Genomic DNA, 21,386 nt, shown 5'->3' with positions numbered 1-21,386 from the left:
TCGCTGATTTGTCTTGGTTTAAGGTCATTCATTCACTGTAAATTTGCAGATTTTAAGTTTAAATACTAGAATGTTTATGAATGTAATGTACCTACAAGAATGTCACGAAGTTAACCTTAAATGTGACATTGCAATATTTTATTGATGTGCTTAACTGCATGTAATGTTATTCATCCTGAAATAATTTTTGTATTGTGACAATAAAAAGACATTTTCAGGTAGATTTAACACGCTGACAATCAGTATCCTTATACATAAACACTTTAATGCTTAAATGGCGTCATTGTTTCACGATCGCAGTGACTCCCACCCAGGCGGTAAAATGTATTCACGATGTTGTCAGAGTCAACCGAAGATTTTTCAATTACGCAACAAACAATATATCGTTCCAATTCAACAAACATTATTATTGTTATGACGTTCTTCCCGGAAGTATATTGCATTTTTAACCTTTTAAAGAAACCATCAGAAATGCCGATACACTATTGTTGTACAAGCTATGTCCATTTTACTGCCTTAGGATATTCGTATTTGATAAAATCTAGATCGTTGTTTGTAGAACTTGAGAATGTTTACTTTTAAAGTGTAAACAGTCACTTCTTTTCAGTTTATTTAAGAATAATTGATTTATATTTACTTAAGAGAAATTGAATCCTAAACGATAAAATTAACATTTTTGACAGTTTTTTATGTGACAATTTGTGGCTGTTGAAATACTGTATCGATAAAAACACTAGGTAAATAACACATAAAATGCATCCAATATAAAAATGAATTAGTTTAGCAACAGAAAAAGTCTACTTATCCCGATTGTAACGTGCCTTTTCAATTTAACAAATCTTTTCCTCAATCTCGCATCTATACATTCAAATGTTTTCCATGTCACATTTATTTGATTATTTATATCTCATTGTATTATCAAGGAAATTCTAACATTACCATAAATCATGGAGGATGACCAACAATAGGAATCTTATTTGACTCTCATAATCAAGTTATTCCCCCCAACGTTCCGAAACAATGATTTGTTCTGGTTAGACAATGATTGATCATATCTTTAAATGTTTCCATGTTTCTGTAGCTGCAATATACTAAATGCAAATTATTAAAAGTCTTTTAGACCCACGCTTTTGTTTTGCAAAGAAAAGCTAATAACATAATTATGAAGCTTATAGTTTAAAACGTACTGTGGGAGATAATTGTTTTATCTATAACATATGAATGTATTTACAGAAAAGGCGTAATACTCTCTCTGATGTCTATATTGACCTGGAACTTGTTAACTGTGATGTCGAGTAACTAAAACACAGCATTTGCAGTTAATAAGAAAACATCTGATATATTAATTGCAAAAAATATCTGTGGAAAGATCCTTTGAAAAAGCATAAAATGCAACCCAGCAACATAGGTTTGATTGAGTCTTTTCAAGAGAGGCAATGAAATGTGCAACACCCCTCACGCCCACTAGCACCCGCGGAATTATATTACAGTAAAACTTAATGTCCTGCAAGCATGTACTTTTTAAAATTGTTGATTTCAAAAATTACATAATGCACACTGCTTATACCCGCGTTTCACAATTTTGTCAGATCAATGTTTGCTTTTTATGTTGACACAAAATCTATGTTTAATCCTTCAGAAGTCATTAACATGTCTCGAACTCATGGCAACCAGAGTACTGAAATTGTTCACTCACTCTAGACATTTTACTTGGCGCATTAAGAAAGTGTCTATCGACATATCACATATAACATTTTATAGAATAATCACATATTTGATACAGAGTCTTTCAAAGATTAAATGTCTGGTTTTCTTTCGTATAACGCATTGTCACTGTCAGTGGTGATTGATCTAAAAAAACGTCTTACTATGCCTGGCTATTGCTCTTTCATTCTGAATGGCAAAATCTTTTTCGCTATATATAGTGTGATGCGATCGGTTTGATCGCTTCTATTCTTAAAACATTCGGCATCCTAACAACAAGACCTCGCATCCGGAGAATATGTAACCGAATGGAAAATGTCAATTATCACTACGATCTTAATTAACTCAAAAGAGTTTTAGATTGTGTTTTTCATTAAATGCTTTTACTTAGAATTATTTTAGACTTCAAACTTTCAAACGAACGTTGATATCTGTGTTCGCACGGCTAGCTCAGTATATATGCAAATGACAAGTCTATAAATCACGAGGTCTTGTCATTACGGGTCCACTACCTTAATTAACTCTGAAGTTTCAGACTGTGTCGTTCAATAAACGCTTTTCATAAAAAGAAATTCACGAATTGTTTTAGGATTTGATTTTAAAAACGTATTTGTGATCGCAGGATTTGCTCAGTATGTTTGTAATGGAGAAGACTAAACATCACGAGGTCCTGAGTTCGATCTCGAGGCAAGGTTACTGTTCTCCACAAATGATTTTACATACTATCCTTATAAATTGGGCAATGTTCTAGGCAAATGTGCTTTAGCACTGATTTGATAGATTCTGTCATGTATACTGTTTTCCAAAACACCTACGCTTTTGTGATATTTACAGGATTTGCCAGGGATAGACACCATAGCGAGCAGTAATTTACCAAAAATGTTTTGTGCATATGTTTTCTACAGCAGACGAGCAAATGTTTTGATTGCAGCAGCAAACTATGAATTCACGGAATTACCAGATACCTGCAATCAATAAATTCCCTAGGGTAACTGTAAACCATACTTTTTTTCGTGACTCGTTTTTATACTTGATCTGATTTAGATGAGCTAAAGGTGTTTTACTCAGGTAAACATTTGGCCGTTATGCTGGCAGAGGAATTGTTCTCATAAATTCTTGACAGTTTACCAAAGTGTGTTTGTAGAACATTATGCTAACATCATCTATACAGTTTTTATGATGATTCTATTTTAATACGAGTATTTTGAATGATATACGTCTTCAAAAATAGTTCGTAAGACAGAGAAATAATTCAAAATGTTTTCAAATACATTTGTCCGCTGAAAATAGAAATGTAAGTCAGTGCGTATGTGATTGACTTAACAAACTAATGCATCAGCCATTGCAATATTCTTTTACAAAAAATGAACGAGAGACACCTGAATAATCTAATACAGAAACCCAATAATTTTCTGGTTGTTAATTCCATTAAACACATCATTTATCGTTAAACAAGTACCTGAGCATCTGCAGATTGTATAACCAAAATAAAACCAGAGAGTCGTCACCTTAAAAAAGACTATCAGAAAAAAACTGCACTGAAGTTAAAGGTATAAAAAATGTGTTTTCAGTATCAAATCTTTTAAATGAATATATACCGTCTCAAGATGCGGGGGAAATGAAAATCCAATTGACCATTTGCGTGAGCACATTTGCATTACTGCGAACGGGTACAAATACTAGCAATCTTTACTCCGTGCACACTATTATTTCCCCACTGAAAACGGTCAAACATTTTAGCATTTTATCAAATAATTTTTTCTAGACTGAAATCTGAAACGAATATAAATCGAGTTTTAAGCTACTGTACATTATTTTCATATTAGACCGTTTGAATTTTAAAATACAAATGAAGTTACCAAACCAGTTCTGCAACATTATTTCAATTTCCTAAGGGTTACTTAATTATCCACAACTCGGCTAATATATTCTGAATAAATAACAAAACAAAATTATAGAATTTCCTCACCGACTCTGAAATGTTCCGTCTGTCCGTACGAAAGATGTAAATTCCATATTGTAACGAACGTAAGATAAATCCTAAATATAAAATCCATGTTTTTCTTGTTGGTTCACGCCGTTAATTAGTTTAAGAGTGAAGGAATCGTTTAGAGAAAACTATTTCTCTTTCCTGTCAGTGTTATCTAAATTTCCTGTGATACTCCAAGTGCACGCGCGTGTATTATCATCATGCTGTGATTACTTTATTTTTAATCTTAACATCTTATATGAAATCCAAAATGCGAATATTATTTACAATGTCTTAATAAAGGTAATGAAAGAATCGAACTCACAGCTGTTTGATATAATCTGGAAATTTTAATATCAAAGACCAATACAAACCTAATAATCCGCTTGTACTACACACATTTAACACACTTTGACAGTAAATAGACCGGCGTTACTTTTCGCCGTGAAATGAAGTAATGAGATAAATCCGTCTCAACAAAACTACTACATAAACAAAGTATTTCTCATGTCAGAAAGTCCAAGCGTAATATTAATAGCACAAGGTCGAAAAAATCTGTCTTGCTATAAACTATTTGTTTATATAAGTAGCCAATTTTTGAACACCGGCTTAATTCCAATACAGGAACGAGATCAAAACTGGCAGTAATTTATCTTGTACTAATAGAACGAATGACCTCAAATTCCCTTGCTTACAGTTCCAAGAGAATGGTATTCTTAGACACGATGCTAGTGTCTTGTTATGTAACGCCAGCACGATTTACACGTTCATGGTACGGAATATTGCTTAATGAAATGAGTATTTTTGTCTCAAATATATTATACAAACAGTATTGATTCGAAGTATATCTCCCCCGAAAATAAAGTATTAAGAGTTAAAAAGAAGCTTATTGTTGATATTATATTTTACACAGGATATAATTATATTGATCCACATAATTTCATATCTCTGAAAAAAATAAAATAGTCAGAAAGCTGTCCCAGTGGTACTTCACGAGCTTCTGTGAAAATGATTCATGTGTTTTTGGAACAGGCAAATTATTATTTTCATATTACATTCAACAATTATTATTCATAAACAAAACGTTAAATTACAAATAATTTAAATATCGTAATAAAAGGAATGTGTGTTTCTTTTCATTATGAAACTTGTAGTTTTACTGTTACGTACAATCTTCATCCGTTTTTATTTTTTTCTACCACGTTATTAAAGCATTAAAGAATGACGTTCTCATGAAAACCAACTTGATGATTTAGTAACATTAAAGAATTTGATCTCATGCGAGACTACTCTCACTGACTAGTAATAAAAGACTCAGTTGATTTAAGCTATTCACCAACAGTTTGGGTGAAGTTTTTCCAAGATGTTCATTTCCATCAAGTTTTGCATTTCTCATATACATTTCATATTTCATAGACTTTTGAGAAAGAAGTATTTTCGCCTGTAATGTATGAGCAAGTCTTTTTAACCACTCAGAGATGGAGGCCTTTTGGTCTTAACAAATCTATTAAATAAACCTTACTTTTTTAAAATAAAGACTAAAAAACAAAGACAAATATCAAACAGGGAATGCCTCGCACCAAAAACGCAGCCTCCCCAAAACGAAACCTACAGCATGCAGACGTGCACACCACCCGCACACACACACATACACGCGCACACACACAAGACCAATACACCACGCGCACACACACACATACACGCGCACACACAAAGCCAACACATTAGGACAAAACGAACAAACAAAGGAACACAGTGGGACACCGCCTTGGAACGGTCAGCTTAAACCGGTTTATGGTGCGCACCCAACCTCACCCTTACCCCCACCATGTTCCAAAGACACGGGACAGTGTAAATAAAAGTAATCCCCTCAAAGTGAATCTCTAACACACGAAATGGAAACAAAAAGGCATGGCATGTAAAACACAAAAATGCTCGTGTATAAATATATAAAAAGCAAACCTTTAGAACCAAAGCCATGTCGACATATGTGTAGAGTGCACATTACAATACCATTTAACGCGGATAAGGCAACTTATTGTCATTGCTTGTGTCAGTGAAATTCGGAGTTCAGCCGTTATAGAAATCTCTTCTTAGAAGCAGAAAATCGAGTCGACATGCCATTTTTCATGTATCTGCGGTAATTATTTTGAAAACGTTTTGTACAAAAACCATTTTGCTTCATTCTTCTGGAAGATGTGTTTATATGCTTTTGCCTGTATACTAACTGTATGTCATTGAAATTTGCTCGACTTAAAATACAGGACGAAAGATCTATATTATATAACAAATGATAATGAAGTCCTTTATCAATGATTTTTTTGTGTTATTGCGTTTACTTGTTCATCGAATTTATTTTATGAATCTAAATATTGACTGTTAATGTATCAATTTTGATATTAATATGTTAGCTTAAGTGAAAGACATGCAGTCAAATCTAGGAATCATTGGAAGCCAACTACTGGAAATGTGAATGTCAGACAAAATGTCCAACAAAATTGATAAAATAATAATAATAATAATGATAAGAAGATTTTTATTTATGGAGAATGTACATTTGTAATTTCAGCTCTAATGATGATAATAATAATAATGATAATAATAATAATGATAATAATGATAATATTTAAATACTCAATGTTTATATTAAACATAGTAATAATTTGTATGGACGTATGGAAAGACCATGAACAATTACATCTTTTGATAAAACAATTTCATACACAAAGTATGTCTGGAAACTAATAGATCTCCGTCACCTACTCATTCCAAAACACGAAAGACATCTGCAAAAATATATTCAACCTACAAGAACGTTTGGAAACAGATATGCTATTGTAGTTCTAATAGTATACATCTTCAAAGATGTGGCTATCCATCCCAAGAACAATAAAACGCTTTTTTATTATGAGAAAATGCATGTGTTATCACGAAAGGAGAATTAATGGCAGCTACCTGCCGATTTTGAGACACTAAATGAGCAGTACTCGCCAGATTTGAGAAGGAACAAGAAAAGTACTTTTATCTGACGTTAATATTTTGTTTAGGATAAATCCAGTATTGTTATATGAGGTAGTTAGAGAGAAATAAGTAAAGTGGTTAAAGAATGCAGTACCGGAGCGAGTACGCTTAAATATTTGGCATAACTTGAAATAGGACGGGGAAACTGGCGAAACCACGAGTTTCTGGGAGTAGCGCTGAATTCAGTTTTTTCTCAGTTTGCTTAAATATGATTTATTTTCCGTTGGTGCTAAATTTTCGCTTTATTTCTTACTAAAACAGATAAAGGCACTTGGGTATAACTGGTTCATAATTCACCTCATATCTCTTTTATGAACAGTACAGCTCAGTCTAGGTAACTCATACATCATCTGAGATAAACTTAACTTTATTTTTTATATTTTGTAGAAAATGCTTATCGTACGCGTTAGGACAAACATGGAAAAGAAACCTGCTCTTTCTTGACATAATATTTATGCAGGCTCTTTTTGATACCAACCCTGGTTCTTTCTTAGTGATCTCTAAGGCAATTCAATCATAATAGAGCTGAAATTTCCATCATCACCAATCTAATGTTGATACATGGTGAGATGAGGCGCTCGGAGATTCTTGGAGGAGAGAGGATGCTTTTAAAAATGTATATACCAACTATAAAAGTTTCATTTCTGTAAACCAAACCGATCTGTCAATGCGTGCTTTTATATTTTGTATGTGTAGATTAGCAAGACAAAAATGATTCACTGTAAAATAGTAATTTAAGTTATTTTAAAATGAATGAATTAATGAATGCAAAAAAATGTATTTATTGGTGCATTGGTTTATTCATTAATTAACTGATCAATAGATAGATGAGTTAATTGACTGGTTATTTGACAGATGTAGGTGTGTTATCATGGTAATTTCATTACTTTCTTCACGTAAGTTCGTAATAGCTTCTTCATACCAGCACACATGTAAAACATATTAATTTTGTACAACTAAATTCAACCTGTCTTTGAGAGTTTCGCCGTGTGGTACAATATCGATTAAATAAAAGTAACGGTATCTTTGAAAAGATGGATTGATAAAAAAGGAATGTAATGCATTTTCTACATTCCTTTAAAATGAACATTTAATTGCATTCAGTAGTTTACCGTTTATTTGTTCATACTTGTAGTGCTTTAGGATCATAAAAAAATATTAATCTTATCTTCACTGCGACTTGTACCGTTTATCTTAATAAAATAAATGTCTGGTCAAAACCGCAAGATATAGGAAGACGACATTCTACAAGGAATGTGTTTCCATAGAAAATTGAAAGTGACATGTTGGTAAAATACGAGTTTGTTTTCGGAATTATATTTTGTGTTTTGTTATAATTATTATTTTGACAGATGTGCCAAAACGTCTAAATGAAAGCCATTGTTTCTCTAATTTTTGTGGTAGGAATAAGTGAAGATTATTCCAAGACCAAACACATCTTCTCATCTGCAACAAAAATATAATCTTTTTTGTTTTGTTTCGTGACGTTTTTATTTGATGACCTTTGACAGTCAATAGTCACAGTCCACCTTGCGAAAACCAACTGGTCACTATTAGGAATTCAAATTGATTCAACGTATAGATGTCAAATTTGTTCCATGCCTGGGTAAGGGTTAATCTTGTTTATATGACTAAATAAGGTTGCCACTTGGTCAAAATCAACTTCATATACTAAATTCAAAATTTCTCAATATGGTGTAAAGGGAGTGGTATATTTCTAAATTAAGAATAACGACTTTTATATCACTTTATACCTCTTAAACGTAGCTTTGCATATTTGACAGATACTGTTTTTCACATCTACCTACTGTCGATATCATTTTTTATATATTAATATTATACCTGCATATCTACATGTACTTACTCAAAACAACCCCCCAAAAAACAAATAAAATCACCAGCGTTTCACTTCTATAAAAATCTACGAACCGTTACCATGATTATCGGATATACGACAAAGAGTTCAGAGAATAAAGAAAGCTAGCGGAACCTTAATTTATCGAGCCTTCAGGTCAGCACGTCGAGGTAAATAAGTTATTTTAGAGTTGAACTAAAGACTATGAGCATGATGCCTGAAATAATCCGCGTAGAATGGTAAATTATAAATTTTGATAGCGGAGTAATACATGTGACAAGTGCTAAGATAAACTCTGTGATCCTGTCTCCTGATTCGACAGATTTCTAGAAAACAGTAGCACCTGTAATTTATATACTCTCATCATTCTCCCGTTCGATATATTAATGCACATCTTGAATGCCAGACAGTAAGATACGATGTTCATATTTTACACAAGCCTGTGGCATTGAAACAGAAGTGGAATGAAAAGTTAATACAAACGAAAACATAAAGCATTTCTCAGCTGTCTATCTTTTTCTAGTTTCTTTAACATTAAAAATAAGATTTGTCTGTAAAACATGTATGTCCTTCCTTAATCTTTGTCCTAGACCTACTGACTATTACAAAATAGGGGTCATCTACTGACATCATATAATAATAATAACAGCTTTATTTAAAGAAGGTAACATAAAACAATATTTTGAAACTTATTACAAACCTTCAGTTTCAATGTAGCCTAGTTGTTTGCGATTCACAAGGAAGACAAACCACTCAGACAGAACGGTTTTTTTTATATTTCGATTTGAACTACACACGTGGCATGTTTGGAATGCTATTCCACGCTTTAGTACTAATAAAGCCAAATGATATATTTTATATGATTTAAGCGATATTAGGTAATAGCGCTATTTGCGCAACAGATCTAAGGTCATAATTTTGATACAAGACTTTTTCTAGTTTTATATATCATAGCTCAAGTATGGTAACTGCATGACGTTTGTAGATCAAACGTTCTTTATTCATTGGACGGAAACACTTTTAAGTCTCAAGGTCATTGAGATAATGACCTCTGACCAGCCAATCTTAAAACATTAGAGGTAATCTACTATGATAGGCAATAATCAAATGGCATTTAAAGGCAGCAGACCTAAGAGTTCTTCAGTAACTGAGCAGTTACCATTTTCAGTCTCTATGTCACTGTGATTTTGATATTTGACCTACTGATTCCCATCAACTGTCCACAGGCAAACATCATTATGAATTTGACAATTTAGTCCAAGACTTCTTCACTTAATGAGCGGAAACCGGGTTCAGCCTCGATGTCGCTGACACCTTGACCTTTGACCTGTAAGCCACAAAAACAATAGAGGTCGTCTGCCAACCACAGACAAACATCCATGAATGAATTGTAACAACAATTTAGACATAAGGATCTAGGTTCTTGACTCTTCAGAGCATCCATAGTTGACATGTAGGGATCTAGGGGTCTTGATTTAAGGTCATCCATTCACTGTACAGTGGCAGATATTGAGTTTATATACTAGAAAGTTTATGAATATAACTTACCTTATTACAGAGTGGCATTGTACTACTTTATTTGTAAATACTGTATGTAAATAGATCATGAGATAATTAAAAAATAAACTATATAAGAACAATGCCACGCTGTTAACTTTAAACGTGACCTTGTAATAATGTACTAAAGAGCTTAAATGTATGTAATGTTATTCATTAATTCTTGATTGTGAAAATAAAAAAGACCTCTTCAGGTAGGTTTAACACGGTGATAATCAGTATCCCTATACATTTACACTTTAATGCGAAAGTGGTGTCATTTTAGTAGGAGCCGCGACTCCCACCCATGCAGTAAAATGCATTCACAATGGTTTAAATAACGTACAGTTACGCAACAAATATACATTGTTCCAATTCATCAAACATTGTTATTGTTATGACGTTCTTTCCGACAATATATTGCATTTTATGACCGTCAGAAATGCCGATACACTATTGTTGTAGACGCTATGTCCAATTTACTGCCTCGGGATATTGTTGTTTGATAAAATCTTGGTCGTTTTTGTAGGGGAACTTGAGAAGTTTTACTTTTAAGTGTAAACAGTCACTTTTATTCAGTTTATTCTAGTATAATTAATTTATGTTTACCTAGTGGAATTGATTTTTAAAGATATAATTAACATTTTTGACAGTTTTGTTACATAGGCTCTTGTGACTGTATCAATACTTGCACTAGGTAAAGAAGACGTACAAATGATCCCACTGTAAGTTCAACTGTCATGCATGATTTAAACAGAAATCATAATATTCATATGGAATTTTACTCATATTGTACAACAAAGTCATTAAAGCTAGCTAATCTAGTTATTTATTGATTCCAGTATGCACTATGTACAATACTGCTTTAATTAAAATGCATTGTATTGATGACTGATAGACGAATGTTCCATAATACAACCATGTATAAAAGATGTATATATATATTGTAAATGTAATTTATGTATTATATTATTATGTAACTGTACATACATTTCATTTAACCTTGTAATATTTTATGTATACATGAATGTATCTCTTCAATCAATTGGAGGAAATAAAGAATATCTATCTATCTATCTATCTATGTATCTGTCTGTCTATAATAACGAATTAGCAACCCTTTCCCTCATTCTCGCATCTATACATTCAAATATTTTCCAATTCACATTTATTTTATTATTTGTATCTCCTTCTATTATCAAGGAAATTCTAAATTACAATAAATCATGGAGGATGACTAACAATTGGAATCTTATTTCAGTCTCATAATCAAATTATTCCCCAACGTTCCGACACAACAGTGATTGATAATAATATCTTCTCACATGTCTTTGAATGTTTCTATGTTTCTGTATGCAATATACTATACTGCAAATTACTAAAAGTCTTTTAGTCCCATGCTTTTGTTTTGCAAAGAAAAGCTAATAGGTTACAGTTAAAACGTAATGTGGCAGATAATTTTATCTAAAGCATATGAATATATTTTCAGAAGGGCGTAATACTCTCTCTCTGGTGTCTATATTGACCTGGAACTTTTTAACGGTGGTGTTGAGTAACTAAAACAAAACTTCTGAAGTTAATAAGAAAACGTCATATATATTAATTGCAGAATAAATATGTTAAAAGATCCTTTGAAAAAGCACAGAATACAACCACCCCCTTCCCCCTCAGCAACGGCGGAATTATATTAGAGTAAAACTGAATGTTCTGCAAACATGTACTTTTTAAAATTGTTGATTTTAATTTTTACATAATGCAAACTGCTTATACCCGCGTTCCAAAATTTTGTCAGATCAATGTTTGCTTTTTCTGTCGAAACAATGTCTATGTTTAATCCTTCAAAATTTATTAATAGATCTCGAACTCATGACAACCTGAGTACTACAATCAGACATTTTATTCGGCGCATTAAGAGAGTGTCTATCGACATATCCCATACAATACAATACAATACAATACAAATCTTTATTGTGATTTAGGCCTCCGGCCCATACACCATCAATCATATACATTATATACATATATACAAACATAAACATTTACATACAACAACTCTTTTAAGGAATAATGAAGTAAATATTAACTATTTATATCACTCATGTCAGAAAAAGCATTTATTTTGAGAAAGAGGTTGGTACATAATTTCTAACTTTTTAAAGCTTCAATACATGCCTGTCCATGTATCTTGCCGAAACGAAATAAAGAAAAGACATGGATAGAGAAGATTAATATCTGTACCTTTGTTACTATGCCCAACTATCAGCCTTGTCAAGGCAAGACCAATATCTTGGCTATAATGAAAGTAATGCTTTTTCATGAAATAAAACTTATACAAAATATAAATACAATAGTTATGGCATATGTAAAACAAACAACACAAAATTTAAACTATCTCTATCTCAGACAGTCGTAACTTTAAAGCATTATATATATAAACTGCAGTATTTTTAATAATATTTTCATTTTTGGAAGCCAACAAAATATTAAGTTTATGAACATTTGGATTTTCATAGAATTTTTTTGGTATGTAATTTTCTCGAATTGTTTTATACAAAGGACATACTAATATAAAATGACATTCATTTTCAACAACGTTTTTGCAATAAAAACAAAATCTCCTGTCTCTGTCTATACCAAAATAACGACCTTGTTCAATCATTAGCGGATGTGAGGATATTCTCAAAGTACTGAAAGCATATCTATATTTCTTAATATCTAATATATCAAGATAAGGTTCATACATAAAGGTTGTTTTAAAATGCCTATAAGAGATCAACTTGGCATTATTATTACATTCTTCCGACCATTCTTGTAAATATTGATCTTTTAATCGCTGCACATACTGGCATACAAATAATGCAGGGTTCTGACAATTCTGATTTTCCCAAATATACCCAAATCCATTTCTGTATAAATTTAATCTTACTTTCGTTACCCAATTTTGGTAACCAATACTATCATAATAATATAACATCTGATAACATTTCTTAACATATCTATATCAGGCATATTTATTATCCTGAGCCAATACCTTATACAACGTTTTTATGCTATAACATGCAAAGGATATCTTTCACAATCACCAGCAACAGCGGCATTACACGATTTAAGAGGAACTGACATAAACCGTTTACAGGCATACATTTGTACCTTTTCAATTTCATACATATAATCTAAACCCCATATAACAACTGACAGAATAATCACAATATTTGAGATTGAATCTTTCAAAGATCTGGTCTGGTTTTCTTTCGTATAACGCATTGTCACTGTCAATGGTGATTGATCTCCAAAAACGTCTTACTATGCCTGGCTATTCCTTTTTCATTATGAATGGCAAAATCGTTTTCGCTATAGGTGGCATGCGACCGGTTTGATTGCTTCTATTCTTAAAACATCCGGCATCCTAAATGCCTTGTCATAACAACAAGACTTCACATCCGGGAAATATGTAACTGAACGTAAAACGTCGATAAACACTACGGATCCACTTCCTTAATTAACTCTGAAGTTTCAGAACGGTTTTTCATTAAATGATTTTTTTAGAATTATTCTAAGATTTCAAACGTTAAAAGAAAAAGAAAAATAAATATCTGTGTTCGCATGTTTAGCTTAGTATGTTTGCAAAGGACAAGACTAAACACTATGAGGTCCTGAGTTCGATCTCAAGGCAAGGCTACTGTACTCCACAGATGACTTTACATGCTATCGTTATAAACTGCTTATGAATACTTGGTAGGTATGCGTGTCTTGTGCAATGATACAGGCAACTATGCTTTAGCACTTTAGCATGATTCGATAGATTCAGTTTACCTTTTTCCAAAACCCCTAAGCTTTGTGGAATTTGCAGGATTTGCCAGGGACAGACACGGTAACGTGCAATAATTTACTGTTTTGTGCATATGTTTTCTATAGCAGACGAGCAAATGTTTTGATTGCAGAAGCAGACTTTGAACTCACGGAATTACCAGATACCTGCGATTAATTAATTCCTCGATGTAACTGTAAACCATAATTTTTTCGTGACTCGTTTTTGTACTTGATCTGTTTTAGATGAGCAAAAGGTGTTTTACTCAAGTAAACATTTGGCCGTTATGCTGGCAGAAGAATTGTTCTGATAAATTCTTGAAAGTTTACCAAAGTGTGTTTTCAGAATAACCCCAGTCTATAAATCATCTACAGCTCTTATGCTGATGCTTTTTAAATGATAATAGTGTTTAAGACACAGTTACAAATTGATGAAAAATCTTTAACGATGCACTCGGATGAAACGGGGAAAGTAATTCGACAATTATTGTGTATTTTGTTGATTTGATAGCGATAAGATTAACGTGTTTGGAAGAATTAATGCACCAGAAATTTCATGATTCGTTTAAAACATACGCTGTCGGGTAAGTCTTACAGCAAAATGAACGAGAGGCACTAAGAATAATCTGATACAGAAACACAATCATTTTCTGGTTGTTAATTTTATTAAGCATATCGTTTATACTAAATCAAGTATATGTGCATCTGCAGATTTTATAACCACAAAAAAAAGCGGGAAGACGATCAGACAAAATAGAGCTGAAATGAATGATGTTCAAGTTAAACAACTTGTTTTCAGTATCAAAGATTCTTAATGAATATACCCTCTCTGGATGTGGAAAAAAGAAATTTCTAGAAATGTTTTTTAGAGACTTAAATTGTAATTTTTGACAGAGCACTAAAAGCGTGTCTACCTTCGTTGGAAGCCAGCGAGAAAGAGAACACTCCAAGCGCGTGCTATCTTTTCATTACAGATGGCGCTGTTAGCGCGTGCTCATCTTCTCATTATATTTCGTCATCTAATTAAAAACCAATTAACAAAATTAATTATTCTTTTGTGCTTGATAAACAGTTTAATCAACAACTCAACTCAACTATTCTTTTATTTCAACCCTGGTACATGTACATATACAGCAAGGGCATAAAACAAAACACATTGACTTTATAATATACTGACAGTGGTGCCAGAACAAGATAGATATAAATTTCATAATTTTAGAAATAAATTATATGATAACTATAACAAGAAAGTACGTTATTCTTAGAAGGGGGGAGGCATACAATATTGAATCAGCTACGCTCGTGATCGAATTAGTTTTCCGAAAGTAGTTCTAAATAAAGAACTTAAAGTAGTTCTGTTCTAATTATAGTAAAGGTCAAACTATATATAGTCAACATATACAATGTAAAAGTTGAAGAGTATTTTAGAAGAGATTTTGTAAGTAAATATACTTTGAGTTTACCTATAAACGATTTGGAAAGTAATTTACAATAAAGTCAACATGTACAATGTAATCCTAAAGGAAAAAAAAATATTTTAAGTACAATGTACTTTGAGTTTACCTAAAAACGTACAATTTGTTTGTGAAAAAGAATGTCAATGGAACTGAATTAAAAAAGATCCATTTTACGAGTTAAAAACCATGAACATCATGGATAATAGATACATTGCCTTAACAACAGAAATTTATCTAGCGTTTAGATTACTTTCAATTAGCAGCAGATATATATTAAACTGCAGTTAAATGCTGGCAGTTAATACATAAAAAATAATATTAGCTGACGGTTAATAAACCAAATAAACATTATAACAATGGTATCGAGTAAGATGAATCGGTGGTGGAATTGGTGCTTTGCTAAAACAGACATTTTAGCGAAATTTATTCATTATGGTTCCTAGAAATTTACACAGTGGTTTAAGAATGTGTGTGTTTTCAGATGACAGTAACATTTTAAAATGATACGTTTTGTCTATTTGACTGCGATTCCTCAAAGAAACGCACTCTTTGTTGTTGAAAGAAATCACATTGAAACAGATAATGACTCTCGGAACCGATTTCGTTTTTATCACATATATTACAGATTCTATCATGATAAGGGATGTTCTCGTATCTTAATTTTTCAACCGGCAGTTTGAAATTGGCAGTTCTAAACCTGAATAATGTCAGAGCGTCATCTAAATCTAGAACTTTAAAGTAATTTTCGAAACAGTGTTGGTATTTAAAAACGTTGTATGTACGTCCCTTACTGGATTCCGTATGTTCAGATGACCACGATTGTTTATATTGGTCTACAAGTGTTTGCTTGACTAATTTATGTATACATTTACTGGTTATTAAGTTCTGATTCAACCATATATCCGGTCTACCAACAGAATTTAAGCGATTAAACTCAGTAGTATTTGCGTGACTGATATCCTTTACCCTGCAAGTGGCTCAATATAATTAGGTACAGATACAAACAATCTTGACTCAGAGCACACTATTAAGGTATATGTGGTTTTCTCTACTGAAGACTGTCAACCATTTTAGCATTTTATCAGATAAATATTTCCTAGACTGAAATCTGAAACGAATATAAATCAAGTTTTATGCTACTGAAGCGTTACATTTACATCATTTTTAAGTTACACCGTTTCAATTTTAAAATACAAATCAAGTTGCCAAACTAGTTCTGCAACATTCTTACAGTTTCCTAGAGCTGACTTATTCACAACTGGGCTAATATATTCTGAATGAATCTCTCTGAATTTAAACTACAACAAATTATAAACACTTACAAAATGTCCTTACCAACTCTGAAATGTTCCATCTGTCCGTCCGAAATTTGTAAATTCCATATAGCAGCGAATGAAATATAGATCCTAAATATAAAATCCATGTTTTCCATGCAGGTGCACGCCGTTAATTAGCTTAAGAGTGAAGGAATCGTTCAGAGAAAACTATTTCTCTTTCCAGTCAGTGTTATCTAAATTTCCTGTGATACTCGAAGTTCACGCGTGTGTATTCTCATCATGCTGTGACGTTTTTTTCTCCTACCTTAACATCTTACATGAAATCTAAATGCGAATATATGAAATGTCTTAATAAAGGTAATATTAAGAGAATCGAAGTCACAGGTGTTTGATGTAATCTGGCAATTTTAATATTAAAGACCAATGCAATCGCAAAGATCCGCTTGTACTTTTAGTCTGTTAACGAAACGAACACACATTTAACGTCATTTAACATATACACGGTCGGCGTTTTTTTCTTTTGTTATTTTCATGTCATGGGATAAGCAGATCTTAACAAAAACCGTTATATAAGCAAATTATTCTGAAACTCCGAGCGTATTAATAATAGCACAGTGTTGCTTAAATCTGTCTTAAGTAAAGTAAATGCGTAGCTCTGAGGTTGTGTTTGTGGTGCTCTTTGTTTCCGAGAAATCTACCTTTACCTATTATCTTTTGCTATAAACTATTTGTTTCTAAAAGTAGCCGATTTTTAAACGCCGGTTTATTTCAAGTTTTATAAAACTATTTAGGTCACAACTTCTTGTATGATCACATTTTTGCTAGTAGTTCTAAGAGAGTAAAATTCTTCGATACGGTTCTAGCGGCATGTTATGTAACGCCAGCACGATCTACACGTTCGTGGTACGGAATATTGCTTAATCAAAAGAGAATGTTTGTTTCGAATACATAATTCAAAGAGCACTGATTCGAAGTTTATGTCGCCTGAAGTAGACTTGCGAACAGAATCTTACCAAAAATGTCTTAATATCATTTTTAATCCCATGCCTTAGGAGTCAAAAACTAGCAAATTATTGGTATGATATTTTACACCTGATCCACACAATGTTATGTATCGAGAAAATATAACTGAAAAATATATATTTACTAAGGCAAGCTGGCACATTACTATTATTACATTCAACAATTATAAATCATACTACGTTATATTTATGGTAATTCAGGTATTGTTTGATTTTAGCAATAAAAGGTATATTTGTTTCTTTTCAATATGAAACTTGCACTTTTAATGTTACGTACAATCTTCATGCAGACGTTTATATTTTTCTGTCCCGTAATTGAAGAAGTATTGTTTTGCACCGAAACCATTTTGCTTCATTCTTCAATTGCTTCTGGATGGTATGTTTGTATATAAGCTTTTACCTGTATACTTGCTTATGTCATTGACTTTTGCGTGCGTGTTTCTACTTAAAACACAAGTCGAAAAAATTATTTTATATAACAAATGATCAATGATTTTTCGTGCAAGTGTAATTACCGGTCCAGCATGTACATCATTCTCATGAATGCATGAACATTTAATGTGAACGCTTTATATTAATAATTGTATGAAGTAGTGTGAAAATAATATGAATGAATTGCAATTTTTGATATAAGTATTTCATACATCAAGTAGTTCACATCTGATTGGAATTTCTGGAAACAAATAAGTATCCGTCCCCAACTCATTTCATTTCATTTTCGAGAATACATTTAACCTTCAAGAACTTTTTGAAATAGATATGCTATTGCAGTTTTAACATTATACATCCTCTAAGAAAAGAACTTGTGTGGCTATCCATCCCAAGAACAATAACATATATTTTATTATGAGAAAATGCATGTCTTATCACGGAAATGAAAATTAATGGAAGCTACCTGCCGATTTAGAGACACTAAATGAGCTGAACTCGCCACAAGAAAAGTATTTTTATCTGACATTTATATTTTGTTTAGGATAAATCCCGTAGTGTTAGAAGAGGTAGTTTGATAGATTTTATGGATAGAAATAAGTTGAAAATTGGTTAAAGGGATGCAATAAAATTGATATCGGAACCAGTACATTTACATTTCGAGGGCTGAGCGCGAAACTATTGTATCTTGTTCTTTATTCATATACAGTTACAATAGTTTCGCGCTCAGCCCACGATTTACATTTTTGGCATTACTCTTTGACATGAAACAGGATGGGGAAACTGAAGAAACCCCGAGTAACTGGGAGTGGCGTAGAATCCATTCCTTTTCAGTTTGTTAAAATATGACGTATTTACCGTTTGTGCTAAATTTACGATTGATTCTATACTCACAATGATAAAGGTATTTAAGTACCATTGGTTCATATTTCACTCTTTTTCTCAATCTTAGTCTAGGTCTAAGCCCCTATGTAAACTCAGATGAAGTTAATTCTATTTTATTTTCTAAGTTTTGTAGAAAAGCTAATCGTCCTCGTTAGGACAAACTGCTGGACTGAGAAATGCACATATAGATAGACTACAACTTTGCTACGACCTGTTCACAACCAACACACGAAAACAAAAATGAGGTTTGTTCAGTCTGTAAAGGGTCCATGTCGAAGTCTTCAAAACAAAACCAAAACAATTCGCTGTTAAATAGAAATTTTAGCAATTTTTAAATGAATGAATGAATGAATGAATCAATCAATCAATCAATGCAAAAAAATGTATTTATTGGCGCGTTAATGTATTAATTAATTAACTGATCAATTGATAGATGAACTAACTGACTAGACTGGTTAATTGGTTGTTTGACAATTTTAGGTGTGATATCATGGTAATTTTATTACTTTCTTCACGTGCGTTCGTAATAGCTTCTTCATACCAGCACACGTGCAAAACATATTTGTACAACATGTACGAGCTAAACTCTACTTGTCTTGAAGAGTTTTGCGTGTGGTACAATCTCGATTAAGTAAAAGTTATTTTAAAAGTATCTTTGAAAAGATGGATTTGATAAAAAAAAAAAAGAATGTGCTGCATTTTCTACATTCTTTGAAAATTAACATTTAATTGCATTCAGTAGTCTACGGTTTAATTGTTCATACAAGATATGCTTTAAAATCAAATAAACATATTGATCTTGTCTTCACTGCGACTTGTACCATTTAGCTTCAGAAAATAAATTTCTGGTCAAAACGAGGCTAGGCTACCGAGGCTTTTTAAGGGGGTGGGGGTATAGGTTACCCGCTCCCTAAGTTAAAAGAGTTCTTCTGACAATCATGGAATCTTAATTATATTCCTAATCACATCAAAAAGATGTTCATGCGCTACACAAAATAGTTCAATTCATGAACATCAAATTATCAACGATAAGGTATTTCAGCCAATGGTTGCATCGCTGCTTTCCAGCTGGCCATTTAGATAACTTAATGTGAGGTCACACAGAGTTAATGTCAGATTTGAGGTACATTTGTATATGTTTCTTATATATAAATTATAATAGTTTGACATTTGCTTTGTAACAGATAGTGTTTCAAATAGATCAGAAATACATTATTAATAGCACAATTTACAAGTTAGATATTTATAAAGTAAAAGTGGTGAATGCCAATATTTTACAGTGACGTTTTGTTTTTGATTTGCATACATACTTTTTGTTGTTGCATTAAGACCCATAATCAAGATTAAAAGACAGAAGACAAAGAATTGAGAAACAAAATAGAGTTAGTGGAATCTTTATTTATCAAGCCTTCAAGCCAGCATGTCGAGCAATATTTCTTCAGGAAAAAACATTTTAGAGTTGAACTAAAGACTATGAGCACGATGCGCGAAATATCCGCGTAAAATTGTAAACTATAAATCTTGATAGCGGAGTAATACATGTGACAAGTGCTAAGATAAACTCTGTGGTCCTATCTCCTCATACGGCAGATTTCTAGAAAACAGTAGCATGTGTTATCTCCATACTCTCATTATTCTCCATTTTGATCTATTAATGCACATCTTGAATGCCAGACAGTAAGACACGATACTCATATTTTACACAAACCTGTGACATTGCAATAGAGTTGGAAAGAAAGGTTAATATATGTCAATACGCAAATTATTTCTCAGCTTTCTATAGTTTCCTGATTTCCTTAATATTTGAAATTAAAGTTATCTGTAAGACACGTATGTTCTCCCCTCAACTCCCTTACGCCGATGATGGCCTGTCCCAGTGCCGAGATCACTATGACCTTGATTTTTGACCTAGACCCATTGACCCCAACACAATAGGGGTTATCTGCTGACTATATGCAATCATCATATAGTAATGATAACAACTTTGTTTAAAGTAGGTAACACATAAAAACATATAACATTATTTGAAAACTTACTAAAAACCTTCAGTTTCAATGTGGCCTAGTCAATTCACAAAAAAATCAAACCACTCAAATAAACGGTTTCACAGAAAACAATAATAAATAGCATTGACAGAGAAAGTAGCAGCTTATTCAGATCCTTATATATATTTAATATTTCTTTCTGAAGGAAGAAAAAGAATTCACACGTGGCATTGTTTGGAATGGTACACCATTCTTTAGCACTAGTACAGCTAAATACTTTGTGTAATATTCAGGTAACGATGTAACTCATTGCAAAGTTGGAGCGGTCTTCTGCGCATGCCCGAGAGTGATTATCAGTTGTAGCGCACGGCAAAAATATGCATATTTTTGCATGTCCGCACGCATTTAGTGTACAATATGCTGAAAATACTGACTAAAG

At 32.5% G+C, this 21,386-nt stretch overlaps 1 protein-coding gene across 5 annotated transcripts in view; it reads right to left on the bottom strand.

The window, feature by feature from the left end:
• LOC123552605 (glutamate receptor ionotropic, kainate 2-like) overlaps window positions 1–21,386 on the bottom strand; it is a 119,512-nt gene that overhangs the window by 71,215 nt on the left and 26,911 nt on the right. The window contains exon 1 of one of the 5 annotated variants that reach the window (XM_053540149.1): window positions 16,685–16,833. The exons of 2 other annotated variants lie outside the window; for them this stretch is intronic. In XM_053540149.1, the coding sequence (XP_053396124.1) occupies window positions 16,685–16,781 (97 nt within the window). In that variant the 5' untranslated portion in view covers window positions 16,782–16,833. Of the gene's footprint in view, window positions 1–3,673; window positions 3,961–16,684; window positions 16,834–21,386 lie in introns of those variants that run through there. 2 more of the 5 variants (XM_053540148.1, XM_053540153.1) reach the window with 2 other exon arrangements.

The sequence above is a fragment of the Mercenaria mercenaria genome, chromosome 4 (genome assembly GCF_021730395.1).
Source record: "Mercenaria mercenaria strain notata chromosome 4, MADL_Memer_1, whole genome shotgun sequence".
Classification (NCBI taxonomy): Eukaryota; Metazoa; Mollusca; class Bivalvia; order Venerida; family Veneridae; genus Mercenaria; species Mercenaria mercenaria.
Note: the sequence above shows the minus strand (reverse complement) of the source record. Positions and strands in the feature narration are given on the sequence as shown.